General features: G+C 47.7%; 1 protein-coding gene across 2 annotated transcripts in view; it reads left to right on the top strand.

Annotated features, from left to right (window-relative positions):
• The window catches only part of PIGL (phosphatidylinositol glycan anchor biosynthesis class L), a 78,370-nt gene extending 59,714 nt beyond the window's left edge, over positions 1–18,656 (top strand). Inside the window, exons 4-7 of one of the 2 annotated variants that reach the window (XM_044993979.1) lie at positions 1,890–1,957; positions 10,339–10,370; positions 16,600–16,733; positions 17,915–18,656. In XM_044993979.1, the coding sequence (XP_044849914.1) occupies positions 1,890–1,957; positions 10,339–10,370; positions 16,600–16,733; positions 17,915–18,013 (333 nt within the window). In that variant the 3' untranslated portion in view covers positions 18,014–18,656. The remainder of the gene's footprint in view (positions 1–1,889; positions 1,958–10,338; positions 10,371–16,599; positions 16,734–17,914) is intronic. The other variant, XM_044993980.1, reaches the window with a different exon arrangement.
• The last annotated feature ends 1,584 nt before the right edge of the window (positions 18,657–20,240 follow it).

The following is a 20,240-nucleotide window of genomic DNA, read 5'->3' as shown; positions in this document are numbered from 1 at the left end:
AAGTACAAGCTGCTCGGTGTGTCTGTAAATATGTCCTGTCTTAGGGCCAGATTCTCCCACTCTTACTAATGTGAGGTAGCACCTTGCTACTCCCATTAAAATCATTGGGACTAATTGTGACATAAGAAATGTACGACTCAGTGTAAAGGTGAATTTAGACTGTTAGTTCTTTGGGGCAAGGACAGGGCCTGATCTCTGGTGTATAGAGCTCCATGTGAATTCATTGCACTGTCTGATGTTTTACAGTAACTCTGCCAGCTCCCTGCCTTAGGGCCTGATCATGTGACGTACTGTAGGAGCTGAAATCTGAGAGGATCAGAACCATGCCTTTAGTGGGAATAGCCTCTCAAAAAGATACCAAAGTACAGAAAAAGGGGCAGCACTGCGTTATGCAAATTGACTCGGTGTGAAAGAGATATCAAGGAAACAACTCTTAATGTCTGGTAAAAACCAGTGGGGCTCCCACCAAACATATTTTAAAGAGTCAAATAATGATCCAGTTAATTCTTCTGCTGGGTAGCCAAACTCATTGCACCAAATTACAGCTGCTGAGCAAAATGAAAAGTGTAACTGGGGACTCTCAGAGGGTGGAGAGTATTTACAAAAGGCTTGTCCACTGCCTGTGTTTTCTGGATCTGTCTTAGGGTCTGTCTTCACTACCAACGGTAAAGTGCTAATGTGGCTGTGTTGTTGCAGCACCAGCACTGGAAAAGTAGCTCACGAGCGGAGTAGCTTGCGGCATCACGAGGGGAGTAGCTACCAGCGCTGGGAGCCTCCCAGCGCCGGTGCACTGTCTACACTGCCACTTTACAGCGCTGAAACGTGCACCGCTCAGGGGGGTGTTTTTTCACATCTCTGAGCGAGAAAGTGTCGTCTGTCTTCAACTGTTGTTCACAAAGCACCTTCTGTGTTTGAAAGGGATGCCTTGGCTGCTCTTCCTGTTGGGTGGGTGGAGCAGCCGGTTGCAAAGCAGGTGGGGAGACTGTTTGATCTTCCCTCAACCTTTTACCCAGTGCTTTGGGCGTTGCCTGTGAAACTGATTTGGAGAAAGGAACAGTTGTGAGTAAGCAAGGCAGTGGCATTTCCTCCCAGTACTGAAGGGACAGAACAGGCTGGGCAAGGAAGGAGACACTAGGGAGGTGTTGATTTCTTTACAGCCCACAGCCCACACTACCTTTGAATAATGAAATAAAACCTTTCCCGGTGCAGACAAATAATAATCTATTGTTCCAGCCTGACCAAGAGCCTGCCTTAGTCAAACCCAGGACACTGTTAGCTGGTTGGTTAAAATAACATATTCCAGTAACAGGCTGTTTTTTCACAGTGTGATCCTGAGGTGCATTGCCATTACAGGCAAAAAAGTGATTTATGGAGCCTGCTGTTCCTGCCTGCATGATAATGTCATGATCTAGGGCCTAGCAAAGCACAGTCTTGCCCTGTAGTTCACATGCACCCCAGTAATCTGTCAACTCCAGGAGAAAGTGGCTTTTATAGTAGATTCTCCTGGATCCAGTAACCAGGAGTTTATAAGAGAGAACTTCTTCAGAGTAACTGAGGTCTGATTATTATTAGTAACATGCGTATCCTGATTCTCAGGAAGTGACGCTTCTCATCTTTCTATCTAGGCTTTTATCCTTCTCTCAGCACCAGGGTGTCTGAATTATTATTATTTTATTGTGTGTATTATTTGTATTACTGTAGCACCTCAGAGCCCTAGTCACGGACCAAGATTGTGCTCGTTGCTTTACAAACACAGGACTCACTGAAGACTTCTGGCCGGGACAATGCTGAGTTACACAAATGCCCAACCCCCTAGAATTTAGTTGCAACCTTTTACTGCACACTCTGCTCCTCCGCTAAATAACTGTGTTCTGTGGTTTTTTTTGCAGCTGATAACCTTTGATGCGGGAGGAGTGAGCGGCCACGCTAACCACATCGCCCTTTACACGGCTCTAAGGTACAATGTGCCGTACAGTCCATTGCACGCCTTGCCAAAATGCTATTTGAAACCGAGTGCATGTGGTGCCTGTGCAAGTAAAATATTCATACTAGAGCCAAGGACTGCATGGACTCCACCGATTCACCTCAATCCCGAAGTGCAGCACCCTCTGCTATTCCAGTTGTGGGAACTGCCCAAAACTCTGCCAGTGCACTTGTGACCTGTGCACCCCATCTGTTCTACTCCTGTGCTCTCCCTGTATTTCTCCGCTTGTGCCCCTCATTGTGGGCTCACAAGCCCCCACTCTGCTGATCCTGTTCTGGGCCCCTTTGTAGCTACACTTTCTGACTCCTAGCTTTGTGCTATGAATGCACTTTCACCAAAATGTAATGCACAACTCACGTCCCTTGTGCACTGATGTTTGAATGTTTGAATGGAAGAGACTCTGGCCCCTGAACTCCATCCCCTGCCGTCTAGCAGGCCTGCATCTCTTTAACATCAGCGGGGAAGCTGTGTTAGTCTGGATCCACAAAAACAAGGAGGAGTCCGGTGGCACCTTAAAGACTAACAGATGTATTTGGGCATAAGCTTTCGTGGGTAAAAAGAAGTGTGTTTGTTACCCTCAAAAGCTTATGCCCAAATACATCTGTTAGTCTTTAAGGTGCCACCAGACTCCTGGTTGCTTTCGTTCTCTTTAATATGTGTCTTCTCCCCAAAGACAGAGTCACTCTCTGCTCTCATTCATTTAATCCAGCAGCTCCACAGCTACTGAGGGGTTAAGTTTTATTTTTAGTGGCTGCTGCTTCTTTCATTTTTTGTGTGTGTGTGGGGGGGGAGCCTGTCTCACAGAGGAACTAGAGGATGACCACATCACTCCTGGGTTCTGGGCCCTGATAGAGTTCTCACACATACAGCTTTCGGACAGAGCTGCAGAGCATGTGCGGTGACCTTTCACACGCACTGATGTTCCTGCCTGCCGCTGCCCCCCATATGATTGTATGGGGAAAAAGGCAGCAAAGAGATCAAATTAACCCTCTTCCCTCCCTTTCTCCATGTCAGCTAGTACCATGTATGGTACTTCCATTGGACTAACACAGTTAGTCTTTCAAACTGTGCCTTGCAGGGTCCCCCCGACACTCGTGTAGATGGAAAAGGTAAATTGGGGTGCTATTCCAATTAATCAAATGATTTTGCACCCCGTTGGACCCTGTCACTTCTGCCTCATGCCCTCCAAAGGCAGGGGTGGAGTGGGCTGCATGACCAGCCCCAGGATTCTCTCATATACCAGTCTCCCGACATACAGCTTTTGTGGCTGGTCCAGTTGCTGCTATTTCATATGTGTCCAAGCGCCAGATTTGTGGCTAGCTATACAATTTCAGGGCTTGTGGAGAGGATTTGTTTTTCTGCAAGAAATAACAAGCTTACATTAGCATTTTGCTTGAAATCTTCCTGTGGGGATTTTGAATGCAGCCCCAAACCAACAGAAAAGAAACTTTTTTTTACAAAATTCTTTTCACATAAGAATGAAGTGATGGACACAGTCCCTGTAATGGGCCCCACCCCATCATCTTCCAGTGCCAGTGCTTTGTGATTCTTTGGAAGGAAGTCCTGGGAGAGTCCTCTCTCCTCCCCAACATGCTTAAAGCTCCCCTGTCCCAGGAACCCGGAGCCCTCTGGCCAAGAGGGGCTGGATGTTCATCATGTCTCCGTCAGAAGAGGTGGCTCCAGAAACATACCATGGTTCCTCCCGTTTGCAAAGCTACATGCCCTAATGGCCCAGTGATTAAGCCACCTGCCTTATCCAAGTTTTTGCCTTTTAAACGTGGAAGTATACAAGAGTCTGCTACTGAGAAGTGTTAGTTTGACAGTGCTGGAGGCTGAAATCCTTCCACAGAACAGGCCTGGTATGGACAGCAGCAGTGCAAGTTATCCCATCCTGCCCCCTGCCCCAGCCTCTAAAGGATGTGAGGTTGAAGTTTCATCACCCATTCAGTCTGGGGAGACTGCCAAGAACACAGCCTGTTGTAGGGGCAGGGGTGACATCTGTGGCTGATGAGACTCACCAGACTCATTTTACACCCATCAAATGGCACTGATTGGCTTAGTTTTATAGCATGGTTTCTCAAACTGTGTTCTGTGGCTAACTGGTGGCCACAGAGCACTTGTTGGTGGAGCTGGCTAATCACGTAACAATGGTTACTCCTGAGAGACAGCAGTAGAAAGGAAAGACAAAATGAAGAACAAAAGGAGAGAATGTGACTATTTTATTACACTGAAGCCAGCTAACAATACATCTATGCTGTCCTCATACACCACCTCCTCCTCATAAGCTACTGCCACAGTCGCCACAAGGATGCTTTGGGAGCGGAAATGGGAGGTGGCTCCATCCTATCATGAACAAGAGGGGAGGTGACCATGAGACAAGCCTCTTTTAACATGAAGTTATTTAGCTTGTAAGCAGTTCATGGAATGGACTGTCTACTACTCTGTTGTACAGTGCCTAGCACAATGGGTTCTCGGTTGGCCCCTGCACACTACGAGGATAAACATGATTACTGATGAGGTGCATGTGAGGGACAAGTTTGAGAACCTGTGCTTCAGAAGTCGATGATTAGAAGCACTTTTGTTTTATAAAGATGGAGTTTTACACTGATGTCATGGATGGCATCAAGGTGATTTTGGTTTGCATGAGTCACAGGGCATTTCCATTTTAAGCAGACCTTTCTGCCTAGCGAATGTGTGTTTTGTTGGCTTAAGATAAAATGGAACGTTCTGTACTGGGGTTTGCACACCCACTTCCTCCAGTGAAATCCATCTCTTCCCATTTAGAATATGAAAGAACAATCCCTTCGCTGCTAAGACCAGAACAAACTGAGTGGAAAATAGGAGCTGCTATATTTAACCACTGTGCATTATGTTGTTATAGCAACTGCATCCATAAAACTTATATCAATGATGCCACAAAGAAAGCTACATCAAGGTATCATTAGTTGAGCAATTCTTGTCAATTCCATTTGGAAAAACGATCTAACTCCTCCAGTTTGCGTCCAAATGGCTGTAAACTCAGCGGTGGGTTCTGAATTAAGCCCTGTGGAGATGGTATTTGGGAGCTTAGTGTTTTATCATTTATGAGCTGATAATGATGCTGTTTGAGTGTCATTGATGCTTTGTTGTGGTTAAGTGCCCTTGCTTGGATCTTTCATGTGCTGTGTATGGCTGCCATGGGAGAGCTGATTTGTATTTGGGACGTATACAAAAGAAAAGGGCATTTCCTGTCCCGTGTACATTGTACTGGGACATGTTCAGGTATGGGGTTTCATTAAATGCCAATTGCAAATAGGTAAAGAAAATGGCCAGTATCCAGCCAAATCCTGCAGACCTTACTCTGACAAAACTCCCTTTGAGGCTGAAGACTGCAGAATTTCCTTATGACATACAAATTCCAGCTCATGCTTAGAGACACAATGTGCAAATAGCAGGTTCCTCTTCAGATGATTAGATGGATGATGGTATGTGGCACCCACTGCTCCCTCTGTCTTGGACGTCTTCCCACACAGATGGAGAGCTTGGGCCTGATTCTGATCTTACACCAGTTTTACACAACTGTGCCCCATTAATTTCTCCTGATTTACCCCATGTAAGTGAAAACACAATGTAGCCCTGTGTTTTCCCATGTCACCCTCCTCCCCTTTCCTGGACGCCTCTTCACTCCATCCTGGAGAAGGATTTCCTGGGATGATTCATTTTGAGTATCTGTGTTCTAGCTCCGAGAGTCCGAAGGAGGAATGGCTGAGGCCTGAACGTTTTCCTTCTGGTGCCAGGAGCTCATGTTGCAGTCCCTCCTTTCAGAGTCAAGGTTGTTCTGTATTGTGTATGTTCCAGTGTTTTTTCTAGCCTAGTTTTACTAATTCCAAGGGATGGGGAGAATCAAGGAGGTTAGCGACAGGAGTGACACCTAAGGTCCATGCAGCCCATCTCCATGGAGCCCGGGTAAAATGGTCTCCCACTATATATTTTTCTAGTGCTCTGTCCAGCCTGTTGTTTGCGGTCTCAAATGATTGGGCTTTCACCACTTTCCTTGGAGAGCAGGGGCGGCTCCAGGCCCCAGCATGTCAAGCGCGTGCTTGGGGCGGCATGCTGCGGGAGGCGCTCTGCCGATCGCCGGGAGGGCGGCAGGCAGGGTGCCTTTGGCGGCATGCCTGCGGAGGGTCTGCTGGTCCCGCGGCTCCGGTGGACCTCCCGCAGGCGAGCCTGCGGAGGGTCCGCTGGTCCCGAGGTCCACCGGAGCCACGGGACCAGCGACCGGCAGAGCACCCCCCGCGGCATGCTGCCGTGCTTGGGGCGGCGAAATGTCTAGAGTCGCCCCTGTTGGAGAGTCATCCCACAGCTATAATACATCATCCCAATTGCCAGCTTATAAATTCCTGTTCTGAATCTCGCCTCTTTCCTTCTGCTTCCAGCCCCTTCCTCATTCTTTATTGTGCCGAGGTTGTTCTGATGCCTCCCCCATGAGCTGAGAGCCACAAAAATAAACTGAGCAGAAGGCACCAAATTTGTTAGTACTCAGCAAAGCTGTTTCCTTGGTAACAGTGACCATGCTTAAACAAAAATAATAGATCCCTCTGGGAATGGCCTCCCCCAGATCATTAAGATTTTAGCAGTTTGTTCATGTAGCTGATTGAAGCTGTAACCTTTCCACACTCCACCCCCGCACAGTGCGGAGGCGAAGGCAATGTGAGCAATGAAGCAGCTCCGTCATTTGTGAACTGGAAGATCCCTGGGTCACCCCTTCTCCAGATTACATGGAATTGGCGAGGCCCCATCCTTTGTTGCTGAAATATGAATGAGTGTCGATTGTATGAATGTTTTAACCTGTGCTTTGCCTGCACAGTGCGGTTCAGGGTGCAGGGGAAATGCAGCTGGCCAGGCCAGTTAGGGTGGGGGAGGTATTTCAGATTGTAAACATTCAACATCTGGCAAATCTCTCGCTGTATGTAACATCCCTGGGACCCCTAGGAGATTGGCTGCTCTTCCTGCTCCACATCTATTTCATCAGATTAATTGGGCAGATTAGGGGACAGGAACCTAAATGGAGCCACAGCTGTGCCTTGCATTCCCTGCTATGCTCCTGCAAACTGTATTTCCTCATCCACATCCGAAGAAGTGGGCTGTAGCTCACGAAAGCTCATGCTCAAATAAATGTGTTAGTCTCTAAGGTGCCACAAGTACTCCTGTTCTTTTTGCGGATACAGACTAACACGGCTGCTACTCTGAAACCTGTATTTCCTCAGTATGCCTTAGCAGATAGCCCACTGAATACAGTGCAGAGTTTTATCTTCCCCACAGTGGGACCTTCTTAGAGTGAAGTCATGGATTTCATGGAACAATTTCTCTCTGAGCAGTGTCACCAACACAGCAATCTACCCACTGGGACTTTGACTATGCTTCCCTTTCAGTGGAGATTCCCTGTGAGCCAAACCCTGAAATCCTCACTCGCTTTTTACTCACTCCTTATTGACTTTAGTGGAAGTTGCATGTGCTTAGGGCCGCTCATACACTTCACTGGGAGGAGTATTGACTGAATGAAAATAAGGACCTCAGGATTTGACCCAATGGAAACTTTGCTTAAACAATGAGGTCCTAATCTTGCAAATTGCTGAGCACCTATGATGTGCTAAGGGCCCTCAGTTCCCATTGATTTTAAGGGGAGCTGAGGCTGCAGGAATCTTTTAATGCAGAGAGATTTCTTGGGTTCCCTGCAGGATTTCAGAGACTCTTTGAATCCTTTGGTGCAGGGATCCTGCTTTTCCTCCTCCCTCCCCCAGAAGGAGATATGGAAGGTGCCTATCTTGGGACTTGCCAGGAGCATAACAAAGAAGCACAGCCAGGGACCCCCTGTCACTTGTAAATGGCTATAAATCGGGTTGGGGCGTTTTGGTGTTTGGTGGATGAGTTTCAACTGCTTCCGCCTGTGGTTGCTCTCACTGCAGCATCTCTTCAAAATAATAATAATAATAAAAGTCTCTCAGGAAACAACCCATGGAAAAAGCTCCCGCAGGAGCCCATTTGTATCTTTCCTTGTCATGACCTCATGCCAGACTCTTACATTTCACCCAAACCACAGCACGTCCAGTCTGTACAACAACATTCCCCAAATGGCAACAGCAAAGAGCTGCAACCTCTCCCCGACTTGGAAGTGTTCCCTGGAGAGAGCTGCAGGAGGGGCGTGGGAGGGAGCTAGAAGATTGATTTGCGGGAGGAATATTTGTTAGTATATAGGGGCTTGAGTGGGAGGTAGAGCTTTGCCTCACTCGCGCTCTCGCTTTCCCTGCAAGCACAGTTCATTCCCATCTATAGTCCTAAGAGGCATGAATGGATGAGCCCGTTGATTTCCCTGCAGCATTACAACCATGTGTACCTTACAGTAACATTGCACTGTACCTTGCCCAGCCAGTGATACAGTGTTGGCTCAGGATGGAGGTAAAAGGTCACCAGTAGAGCAGCTCTTCCCGATGAGAGCAGAGAGGGGGTGCAGTACCAGCACTGAGGACCTTCCATGTTAATCAAAACAGAACTTGAATTTCCAGTGGTGCTTTTTCCTCCTGAACCTTTGTGTGCACAAATCCCCTATTCTGCTACTGCTACCTTCCTTCTCTGCTGATTGTGCCTGCTGCTCTTAACTGGGGCTTCTCCAGGCAGGCTCCTTGCTGCTATAGTTTGTGGCCAGTGATGACTTCTGTTTGTTACCTTAAGCATCCCGTTCAATGCCTTTTATTTACAGACAGTAAATATCCTGACTGTCACCCTGGTGGCAGAGCAGAAAGTCAATGAGAGGAGTCTGAATAGTGGGACTTTAACGGTGGAGAGGAGGGTGACTGAAGAAGTATTACAAGGACTGTTTGCTAGACTGGAAGTAGCAAAGGCTGTTGGGAGATGGATTTTAGCTCTGGAGAAGGAAAGAACATTCCTGGAAGAATCTGTTTAGGGCAGTGGTCTCCTGATCACTGCTTTTGAATACTGCCATATCCTGCATTTCTGGCTTGACTTTTGCTTTGAATTGCTTTGTGTATTCATCACCCACCGCTTCCTATTTTGTCTATGCCTGTATGGCTAATCCCTTTCCTCGAAACTAACCAGTAACTAGAGATAATCATAGTTTGAAAATGACTAGAGGCACAATGTAGTTTAAATACAATGTACATTTTGCCCAGGTTGATTTACACATGAAATGCACCAGTAAGAGACGATAACAATCTCTTTAAATATTACACAGGGTTAAATAACCCTTTTTTTCCACCCAAATGGTCCATTTTCTATTTTGTTTTTCCTTCAACAAGAACAAGTCTAGCTATGTAACTCCTGCTGCCATCTACTGGAAATCTACAGGTCCAGCAACCAACAGGCTGGGCCAAAATCAGTGGAGATAGAAATGGTGTTATGAGTGTAAGCTGTTGTGAGTTACACACAGAGGGGGAAGGGCAAAGCTGTAGCATGAAAAACAGGAACGTTAAAGGGGAATGAGGCTAACCACCATCCCACTCCTTCAGTATGTGACACCCACTCGGACTTATTGATGTAAATAACACCACTGTTTAGATCTCCACTCAACTGGGCCCCATCTGCTCTGTTTTCTAAATACTTTTTTTCTTTTGAGAAGTCCTTCTGGGTTGGGATTGAGGCCCACTGTGGGCACAGCATGGGGGAAGCTTGCCCTGCCGTTGCCCATGCTGTCTCTGCTCTTTGGATAACTAGAGGATAACTGTCTGCAGGGCTCTCTGTAGGGCACCTCTCCCCAGAACGAAGTCACTAAACCTGCAGACTCCGTCACTGAGTGAAAAAGAGAGCAGCTACTCTGGGCAAGGCCAGAACCAGTGTCCATTCACAAGCTGGTTCGAACAATGGAAACAGAAGCGGGTTCAAACACTTGTACTTGTGGACAGAGTGACATGATTAGGTTAAATATGCAGAGTCCTGTCAACATGGGCTGGGGAAACCTGGGTTCAGCATGGCTTGCTAGAGGGGTGCTACTGCTGAGCCAGTGTCCCAGGCCGTTAGAGACAGGACCCTAAAGAACAAGTGGTATTTGGTAGCTTCTTGCAGAGTTTCCTATATTGTAGGTGGGGAGTGCTTATGCCCTGCCTCATCAGCCGTCCAGTAGTGAGGACAAGGAAAGTAGTGATGGATTAGGAGCAAATTCATTTGTGGGGAACCATACCTGCTATCTTCCAGGGTCAGTGGGAGCTGGGACATCCAATATCTGCCCCAGAAAGCTTATTTTAGGGGCTGCCATTGTGAGTTTTCAGCTGTGTGTGATTTAGCCCTTAGTGCTTATACATATTTAAAGAAGGATTCGAGTGGCCTCACTATATGTTCACCATGGTTTCTGTTTCAATTCACAGGTACCTGCAGTCAGAGGGGAAGTTACCTGAAGGTACGTCACACGTGTTTAAACAAAAGCATCAGTGACACTGCAGACATGACTTATCTATTGACTTTCATGTTCTGTCCAAGTCCCCATGGGAATAACCCACCTCTTCTTTGCAATGCAAATGAAATCTGCAGCTGAACTCCTGGTTGCTTTTTCCTGAGCTCATGCTCCTATGCAGTCCCTTCTCCTGGGCCTGGGCATTAGCGTGACTCAGGCTGGCCTCCCGCAGAAGGTGGGTTTGGCTCAAAGGCACCCTCTTCTCACCCTGTGTGTTCGTCCTGTCTGGATTGTGTAACCCCAGCTCTGCTTCTTGTGCACATGGCTGCTGTTTCCAGGCCTCTGCCTCGCTCTCCAGTTCTTTTGATTTATCTGGTTTTAGATACAATTTTAGGCCTAGACATGCAGGTGAAAAGGGCTTTAGCAATGCAGACAGATGGAGAACTCTAACTCAGTAACGTCGTTCCTGAGAACGGTTTTATAGCTGAGTTTAAACGCAGTCCTAGCTATATTATCCTAGGTCAGGTTCACTCACCAACATGGGCAGTATGAGAAGCATATATTAAAACTGTGCTATGGATGCTAACTGGAGGAATGGTCCGTCATACTGTTTGGCTAGCAGGGGTCTCAGCAAAGGCCCCTGTCCACACTGCGGGACAGCAGTAGCCAAAGCAGAGAGGAAGAGCAACATGCATCCTAACCACCCTCCTGCTGATGCTTTTACTCCATGCAGATCCTCAGCCCTTATCTCTCCCCCACTCCTCCCAGTGATCTGCTCCGGAAGGAACTCATGGAGGAGTCAGTTCTGCCCCAGGGCACGGAGATCCCCAGCCAGCCCGGTCATCCCCACCCAGCATCCAAAAACCATCCACGCTTTGCTGCCGTTACCCTAATCACAAATCCTTTGTGGATGAGAAGGGCTGTGGGTGTGTCATAGAGAGTTGCTTCTGCTTCCCTAGTGGTTAAAGCTTGAGCTCACCCATGTAGCGGAGTGAGCGTGGGCCCAGAAGCCAGAATCTCCTACTCTTTTATCCTGACTCTGCCACTCTGTGGCCACAGTCAGGTCACGGCCCCTGGCTGTGCCTTGAGTGTCCATCTGCGAATGGGAATGTTCACGCTGCCCTCTCCCCATGATGGGTCTGGGGCATTTTAAATGGGCAAAGAGCTGTGTGTGTGCTGAGTACTGCCCAGAGACTGGGCACAGCAGGAGCAGCTGCAAAGTGCTGGGAACAATGAAAAGCAGGTGCCTACAGCCGTGCTGCAAGGAGGCAAATATGTCAGACCCCATCTGTGATGAACCCACTTCAACAGGCTAATGAGTTGGACTAGGCTCGGTTTAAGCATGGTTTGGCCCTGCCCTCTCAGGCCAGACAGACTGTGTCTAAAACTAACCAGTGTAAAACCAGCACAGATGGTGCCTCAGTTTCTCTGGCAGCACCAGTGGGCTTCTGAAGATATGCATGAGGCTAGCTGCTCTGATTACATCACATCTTACATGACCTACAAATGCCAAAGGAGTAGGGAGCTCCCATGTTACTGCTTACATTAAGCCTTTCCAAATATAGTTCCAGGCTCATTGAAATTCCCGGTATTTATAATTTGATCTGGCAGGCATGCAGGGCCATGCATCAGAAGGGCGTAATGAAATGAGAGTGACGTCGGGGCCTGCCTAGGCTGTCTGGAGCACAGATGAAAAGCACACCCAGCCCAAGGAAATGGCCTGCTCCCTTGCCAGGAACTGGGACCTGTGTGCCGCTGAACCTGTGTAAGCCCATGGGATCAAAGAGCCCACAGAAAAATCATTCTGCAAATAGTCTTTCGCTGTATCCCCTGAGCTAGGAGGGCATTTTGGGTAGGGGTATGCAAATGAGTACCCCGCGCATCCCACTTTACTTCCTAATTCCCATATCGAGTGTGGCCATAGCAGGTAGCTTTTAAACTGAAGCTGTGTCCTCCCGGCTAGCTCTGAGCAAGTAGTCCTGATTCAGGAGCTGGGGACAGCTGGTATACACATATCGATGGTACAGCCACCTCCTGCCTATAACCAGCTCCCAGCCAGAAGAGCCAGTGTTCTAGCACCTAGGAGAAGCAATGCGAGCCGCCTGTCAGAGATAGCTCTGCTAAGAGCCTACTTCATTCCAGGCACACTTGTTGCATACATTTGTTGAAACAGGAAGCCAAGCTGCCTGGGCTTCAGACCTCCAGCAGCTGATCCGCTAGCTAGAGAGGTCACGTTAGCCCAGCCAATTGGGCTGACTAACAATCTGAAATCTACCCTGGGGTCACAGTCACAACCGTCTCCTTCACAGGTCTTCACCTGAGGGTGTCACATGAGCAGGCCCATCAATGGCTCTACTTGGCCATTCCCTTTCTCCTACCCTGGCTGGCAGGAAGGGCTCTGAGCCCTTCCCCTCTGTAGCTGGACTGTACGTTCCCTACCAGCATCGTTTCATCTCTTCTTCTCATTCAAAGTGATCTCTGCTGGTGGGGCCTCATGACCCTGGTTGGATTGCTAACGCAAACAGCTCCTTTACTTAAGGTTTAAATTGCAGCGGCGTAAGCTGTTCCCGCTCTGTGCATAGAGGACTTCAGCCTGTAGGGTGGCAAACTGGCACCTTTCACCTGCACTAAATTCACTTGCAATGATTTTGCTTTCTGGTAGCAGGTAGTGAGCCCTCCCAGCTGCTAGGGATTGGGAAGCAAAGGGCAATGTGCTTGCAGATGAATTAGTATTTCTTAGAAAAAGACGATTAGGGAATGGGGGAGCAGCCCAGACGTCACAGTCCATTAGTGTTTAACCCAAGGCCATGCCTCTCTCCCTGACTTTGCACCTAGGAGCCCCGGAGGCTCTGCCAAGGCTTGTAAACTGCGATCCAGGAAAGGAAAAGGCCCATTGCACTATGTTTGCTTTTTACCCCCATTGGAAAGGGCTGAGATGCAAACAGGTGGCTGGTGGAAATGTGGAACACCAGCACAAGGAAGTCCATTTCAGTGGCTCTCCTCTGCCCTTCCACACAGCAGGGGATGATCCAGACCTCTCCAGACAGTGTTACCCAGCAAGCAGATTTCTACACTTGAGCAGCCCAGAGGGTCTCCTGGGTACAACCAGCAAGTTCTCCATCCACATCCCTTCCTGACTGAACACAAAATGGATCTGAGAGGCCAGGCTTTCATGGGTCTACTTAACTGTGACTGCAGAATGGGTGGGCACTGCTCGTTTGCATACATGCAATGGATGTGCCTGCAGATTTTCAGGGGCACTTAAGGAGGCTCGACAAGTCCTGGAGTTAAAGAACAGCAAAACAATTCACTTCCTGGAAACAAGACATTGACTTTCTTGGAGGTAAATGAACAGAAGCCACTTTCTACACCACCAAGTCACTTCAATCTGTATCGCCATCGCTGGGAGCCACCTTCGCAGCATTGAGCTGAATACACTCAGCAGCCTGGAAAGCATTACACACCTTCCCTGTTGATGGGGATGACCAGTGAGATGAGCCAGACGTTAAACTCAGGTCTGAAATGAGGTTTGGACCTTATTGTCAGGTCCGGGAGAAAAGCCTGAGCCCCTGCCCCACATTCTCACCCAGTGTTTCTCCTGCACAGCAAAGGGTCTTTGGTGCAAGGGAAGGGGAGTGGTACAAAGTATCCCTGGCACACAGGTCTCAGGGCTTCTGGTGTCCAGTACTTCCATGTGGCCTAGTTGTAAGCTGCCTGGTAGGACAACAGGCCCCTGCACGAGCCACCTGCTGCGGAGAAAGTGCAGTGACCTTTAACAGGCTGGTGTTTCACTGAATTGGTGCCACTTCAACAGGAATGGACCAGGTACATGGTACAGCTTTGACATGATGAATGTGCTGAAAGGCAGGCTTCCGAGCTTGCTGCCATCTGGTAAATTGGAGCACTAGTTTGTATCTGATGGGTGCTTTCTTCCATCTACAATTATCATTGGAGAGCTCCATCTGCTGGAAATGTCTCTTTATGACCTGGCTATTTTTCTAATGTCAATGTTAACTATCGATCACCTTCTGGACAATATTTACTCTGGCTTATCTGGTAACATCTGACTTCCTCCGTCAGGTCAGAGCCTGCAGCAGTGTGAACTGATGTGACACTTCTGTGAATACTCCAGATCACATATCTTGTGTCACTCTCTATTCTAGCACCATTGGGTCAGGATGGAAACCTGCTGTTGCCCTCTGACCCGCCAGCCCTGTCCCCTTGCAGCTGCAGAAGGTAATGCTGAAAGCCATCTCTGCTCTGTCAAGCCTCCCAGTGACTAACCCCTCAGGAGCAATCCAGCTGCAAACCCTTCCAGAAAGAAGACTGGGAGAGGTTAGTGCTGATCTAGTTAGACTGTGTTGGCTAAACTTTGGCCATAATCTAAGCCAAAATCACCTAATAACCAGTGACTAATGCAAAAGCAGGAACAATTACGATTATGATTATGGAGTGGAAAGGTGGGGAAAATCCCTTCACCTTTCTTTTGGAGGGAGGAAGAGGGATTGAGGGGCCTGGAGGCGGTGCTGGAAGGGGAGGTTTCCAGAAAACGTACAGTGTTCTTTCACTGATGGCCTCTGATGAAATAAAAGCAAAGCTAGAAAGTGGGTTGGTGCCACTCCTAGGAATAGGCAAGGGGCAAGCATATGCACCGACTCATTTGTGAGGCTGGAGAAAGTTGGAGGTCTTGCCCTATTCTCCATTCTTTGTTCCTCAGCCCAGAATATTCCACAGCTTCCTTCTAAATGTCTTATCAGCATGCTGCTCCCCTCATTCTACACCTCGGAGACCTCTGTGTGGCTTCTCCCCCTGCCCCTCTCCAGAAATTCCACAGATAGCTCGCTCAGTGTATGAACAAGAGCTCTTGCTTTCCCTGCCTGGACCTGAGCCACTTTTGCACTAGAATGATGGGTTTTAGTGAAACTAACTTGTGCTTGATCCTATGAAATCAGTGTTCTGCACCCCTAGCACCAGGCCCTTCGTAAGTAATGTGTGTCTGTCTAGAGGACTCACACCACAAAGGCAGCACCCCAAACTCCCAGCTACTTTATTGGGCACAGAATGACGAATGCACATTCCCTAGGGACTTTTAGGAGGAGGGTCTCTCTTCTCTCCTTGTTGTGGAGTCAGTCAAACCTCAGCTAACTTCTTCCCTCAGAGAACAGAGAGCCACTCCTGGATTTCAGCATCATGTCCCATTGGTCTGAGAACCATCAAGTTGCTTCATGTTCACTTTGTGCCCTGTGAGAACATAATGACAACAGAGAAGGACCTCAGGCCCCAACTGAAGCTGTATTAGATGTGTGATCTCGGGTTCTCCTGGAGTTAAAATGATACAGATGTTGAGATAGTGCAGGCCTCCCTTTGCACCCTCCCTTCAGAGTTTCATTCAGATTGCAGGGGCATGCTGCAGTGCATCTGATTGCAGATCCTACTATGTCTATACAATGTGACTGTTCTCATCTGTCAAACTCAAAATAATGCCTAAAGTAAAGCACGTCATAACTTCAGCTTCTGAAGTGTCAGGAAATCTCAAGGCACTTTTCCAAAGAGCTACATTTCCTTAATGGGACCATCAGCTGAGCTCATCAATAAATACAATTTAGCCATGAAAGAAATTTAGCAATTAACTTTTGAGTTCAAAGGTTTCTTAGAATCAGGGGAAATATATGAACCATAGCTGAATCTGTTCTGCATGCTCCTTTCACCCCCTGCATGACAAACATCCAGGTGATGGGTTTTGAGCTCCTATTAACATGTAATCACCTGCCTGTGTTAATATCTCATGCAGTCATTCCTGGACCCTGAAAACACTCATTTATGTAGCAAAGCATGTTGAAAATTGGACTAGACGGACAGTCAAATGAAGCGAGGACTGCTTGTTTAACTACCTTCAAATGATACAGTGTTGGCATTCAAAGGTCCTTTCCATGCATTTCAGTGGGAACAGGACTGGGCCCAAATAAACTCAGAAATAATTTAGATTGTCATAAAAAGGCATCCACCCTTTAAACCCAGGTTTCCTTCTTGGGAATCTAAGTTTGCTCTCAGCAGAATAGCTAAGAAGCAAACAGAATTGAATAGAAATTCACATGGCACAAAAGTAGGTTCTGACAGAATTTGAACTCCTGGTGGGCTGTCACACAGGAGGCTGGGGGCTTTGCCTACCCTCGTGATGCTGTGAGCTTGTAATCATCTTGTTGTCTTGCACTCTTTCTCCTGTTGCTCTGCTCAGGGTGCCGGGTCCTTACGCTCAAGTCAGTAAACCTCCTCCGGAAGTATATCTCCATCCTGGATGTGCCTATTAGCTGCCTCCAGTCCCAGGATGTTCTCTTTATACTAACCAAGGAGGAGTCTGAACTAGCCAAGGTGAGATGCATTGTTCCTGCCCAGCCTGTTTGAGTATTTCAGAATCATTGTGAGGGCTTCGACCAAAAGTGCCTCATGCATGTAGAACTTAAAAATATATATACTGCACATGGAGTGTAATTAGCACATTTCAGTCATAAGAACATAAGAATGGCCATACTGGGTCAGACCAAGGTCCATCTAGCCCAGTATCCTGTCTTCTGACAGTGGCCAATGCCAGGTGCTCCAGAGGGAATGAACAGAACAAGTAATCATCAAGTGATCCATCCTCTGTCGCTCATTCCCAGCTTCTGGCAAACAGAGGCTAGGGACACCATTCCTGCCAATCCTGGCTAACAGCCATTGATGGACCAATCCTCCATTAATTTAACTAGTTCTTTGATTTATGATTTATTTATAATCAGTCTTTGAATTATGAAGCATCAGTGGATTTGCTTTTAGGAATATTTTCTTGTCAAGACAAGTTGCTTTGCACGCCATTCAGATGGTGGGATTGGGCAGATTTGCAGCTCTTAGACCCTGGGTGGTCAGAGTGCACTCTTATATTTGATAGTGATGTGGACTGTGGACACTACAGTTCCCAGCATGCAGTATTCTATCTTGATCTGCTCTCTATGTTGTTTGACTACTTGTGGCAGCAGGCTCTTAGCAAGTTGCCCTGTCTTTTGGGCAAACTTTGGGTTATTCTGCTGTGTGAAATCTCTCTACATTCTAGTCAAGAAATCTCTTATCACCATATGATTAGAGCTCCCTCCACAGTATATTACAGTAAACATTACAGAGCAAACAGTGCTCCTAATCGACAAGTAACACCCACAGCACTGTGTATTTGTGAGGGTAGTAACAGAAAGTTCCAAGTACAAAAAGTCCTCTGATATTTCAAGCCACAGTGGCTGGAACTTTGAATCTGACCTTCCTAAATACATGAAATGGGCCTCAACTAGCAACTTCTGGTCATATGCAACCACTTGAAAATAGCCCCAGTGATTCCAGTATAGCATTGTTTGAGTTTAGTCAGAATCCCACCGCTGCTAAGCTGTGTTTGTGCTGGTTCTTTGGTGGGTCACTGAAGACAGATTTCACTGTAAATCTAGTAGTGAACTTTACAGAAAGCCCTGAAAGCTGTCTTCTGAATGGGTTTGGAAGGTCTAATGTTTTCTCGTATATTTTTATCTTTCTAGAGAGCCATGCAGTGCCATCACAGCCAGCTTCTCTGGTTCCGACACACCTATATCCTGTTCTCACGCTTCATGGTGATCAATTCACTTTGCCTTCTGTAAAGGGAAGGAGAATCATACACACTTCCAGGGATATTGAGAGACCAGAGAAGGGAGACAAAGAAAAGAGAGGCTCTGCCTGACCAAGCACTATTGAAAGCTCTTGCTTCTTTAATGTCTCAAGAAGAGGACAGAAATCCACCTTCTGGGTGCCCTGCAGCCTCTGATTGAAACATACAGTATTTACATCCTTCTAAGTGTCCTTTGCCTGACAGCCTGGGTTCAAACAATTACTGAACTCCCATTGTAGTAGTGTAACTGGTCTTAGAACACCCAGCAAATCAGATTGATCTGAGTCTAATTACTAGTGAAGTCGAATTTTGGAGGTGTTTAGGATACAGCATGTACTGTATGTGCTTTTACAATGGGTTTCCCCAGGGAGACCAGGCCCAGATCACCACCTGGTGATTCCTGCTTTTTATCCATTTCCCTCTGCTGTAAAGATCAGGCACCAGGAGTGACTTGTCCAAGGATACACATTGTCCCTTGGGGTTTGAACCAGGATCCTCACAGCCCTCAGGCTGTAACATTGAACCACACAGGCCTGCCTGTCAGTCAGCCAGTTCCTGCTAATGGAGGGCTGGTTTCTTGACTTTAAAATGCCAAAACTTTAGGAATAAAATATTAAAAATTATACAGACTAATATAATTGCACTGAACTCTTATTGTTCTTTCCATCTCGACCCTCCAAGCCACCCTGTGATACGAGCTTTACTCTGCTGGACTGTACCTCGTGAAACACTAGTATTTATTCCTGCTTCCAAACAAAGTCTTTGAGATCCGCTGAACTTAAACTGTTTTTCACCAGGATGTGAAGTTACAAGTGAGAGGGCGCCAGCCAGTTCTTTGACAGAATAAATATGTAGACATAAAAATTCCAGATGCACCATTTGAAAAGCTGCCCCCTTCCTCTTAGTTGCTAGGAGGAAGTGTTGGGTTCTGGGTTTTGCAACCCACAGATTCAGCAGGTAAGTGACAGCGAGGCCAATTTTCAAATATGTATTTGTAATTTTTAAGTCTACATAGATTTTAGTAATAATTGGAATCTTAAAGGAGGACTTTCACACTGGAGCAAACTAAATAATACTCAGCATTTACACAGCACTTTGCACTCATCATTGAGTTATTCCTCACCACACCTGTGGGGGACAGAGATATAAAGACTATAAACCCCAGTGTAAAGATGGGATAAGCAGCTTGCCCAAGGATACAGAGCAAGTCATTGCACTGCCAGGATCAGAGGTCAAATTCCTGGCTCCCAATTCCTTACTCAAATCACAACACCCTCCCAAACATAGCTATTAAAAAGATACTAGGGCAGAACTGTACTCTCAGTACTTAAGCACATAGCTAGGGTTGCTAACTTTCTAATTGCACACAACTGAACACCCCTGTCCCGCCCCCTGACCCACCCCCTGCTCACTCCATTCCCCGCTCTCCCCCACCCTCACTTTCACTGGGCTGGGGCATGGGGTTGGGGTTGGGGTGTGGGGTGAGGGCTCTGGCTGGGGGTACAGGCTTTGGTGTGGGGCCGAGGATGAGGGGGTTGGGGTGTAGGAAGAGGCTCGGCTGGAGCAGGGGGTTGGGGTGCAGGGGTGAGTGAAGACTGGCTGGGGGTGCAGGCTTTGGGGTGGGGCTGAGGATGAGGGGGTTGGAGTGCAAGAGGGGGCACAGGCTCCAGCTGCAGCTGTGGGCTCTAGGGTAGGGTTTGGGGTGTAGAAGGGGGCTCAGGGCTGGGGTATGGTGTTGGGGGGAGTAAAGGTATGGGCTTTAGGAGGGAGTTTGGGTGCAGGAGGGGACTGCAGGCTGGGGCAGAGGGTTCGGGGTGCCGAGTCCCAGCAGTGCTTACTGCGGCTCCGAGGAAGCAGCTGCCAGGTCCCTATATCCCCTCGGCGCATAGGCGACCAGGGAGGTTCCACTTGCTGCCCTCACGCCCATGCCCGCAGCTCCCACTGGTTGCAGTTCCTGGCCAATGGGAGCTGCGGAGCCGGCCCTAGGCAACCCTACACACAGCTATCTTTAAGTCCATGAGTCAGACCATCCTTATTCAGCAGAGCACTTACGCACATATGCATTCACCAGCACTACTCTTTGTGTTGAAAGTTAAAACATGTACATAAGAACTTGCTCAACTGGAGCCTGTAATGCCAGCATCAGCCTGGTATAGCTCTAAATCCAGAGTAACTTCAGTGAAATCAAGGGAGAGACGAGTGTAACAGCAGAATTTTTC

This window comes from Mauremys mutica, chromosome 19 (genome assembly GCF_020497125.1).
Source record: "Mauremys mutica isolate MM-2020 ecotype Southern chromosome 19, ASM2049712v1, whole genome shotgun sequence".
In the NCBI taxonomy this organism is placed as follows: Eukaryota; Metazoa; Chordata; order Testudines; family Geoemydidae; genus Mauremys; species Mauremys mutica.
The sequence above is the reverse complement of the archived record's forward strand: the minus strand, read 5'-3'. Positions and strand labels throughout refer to the sequence as shown.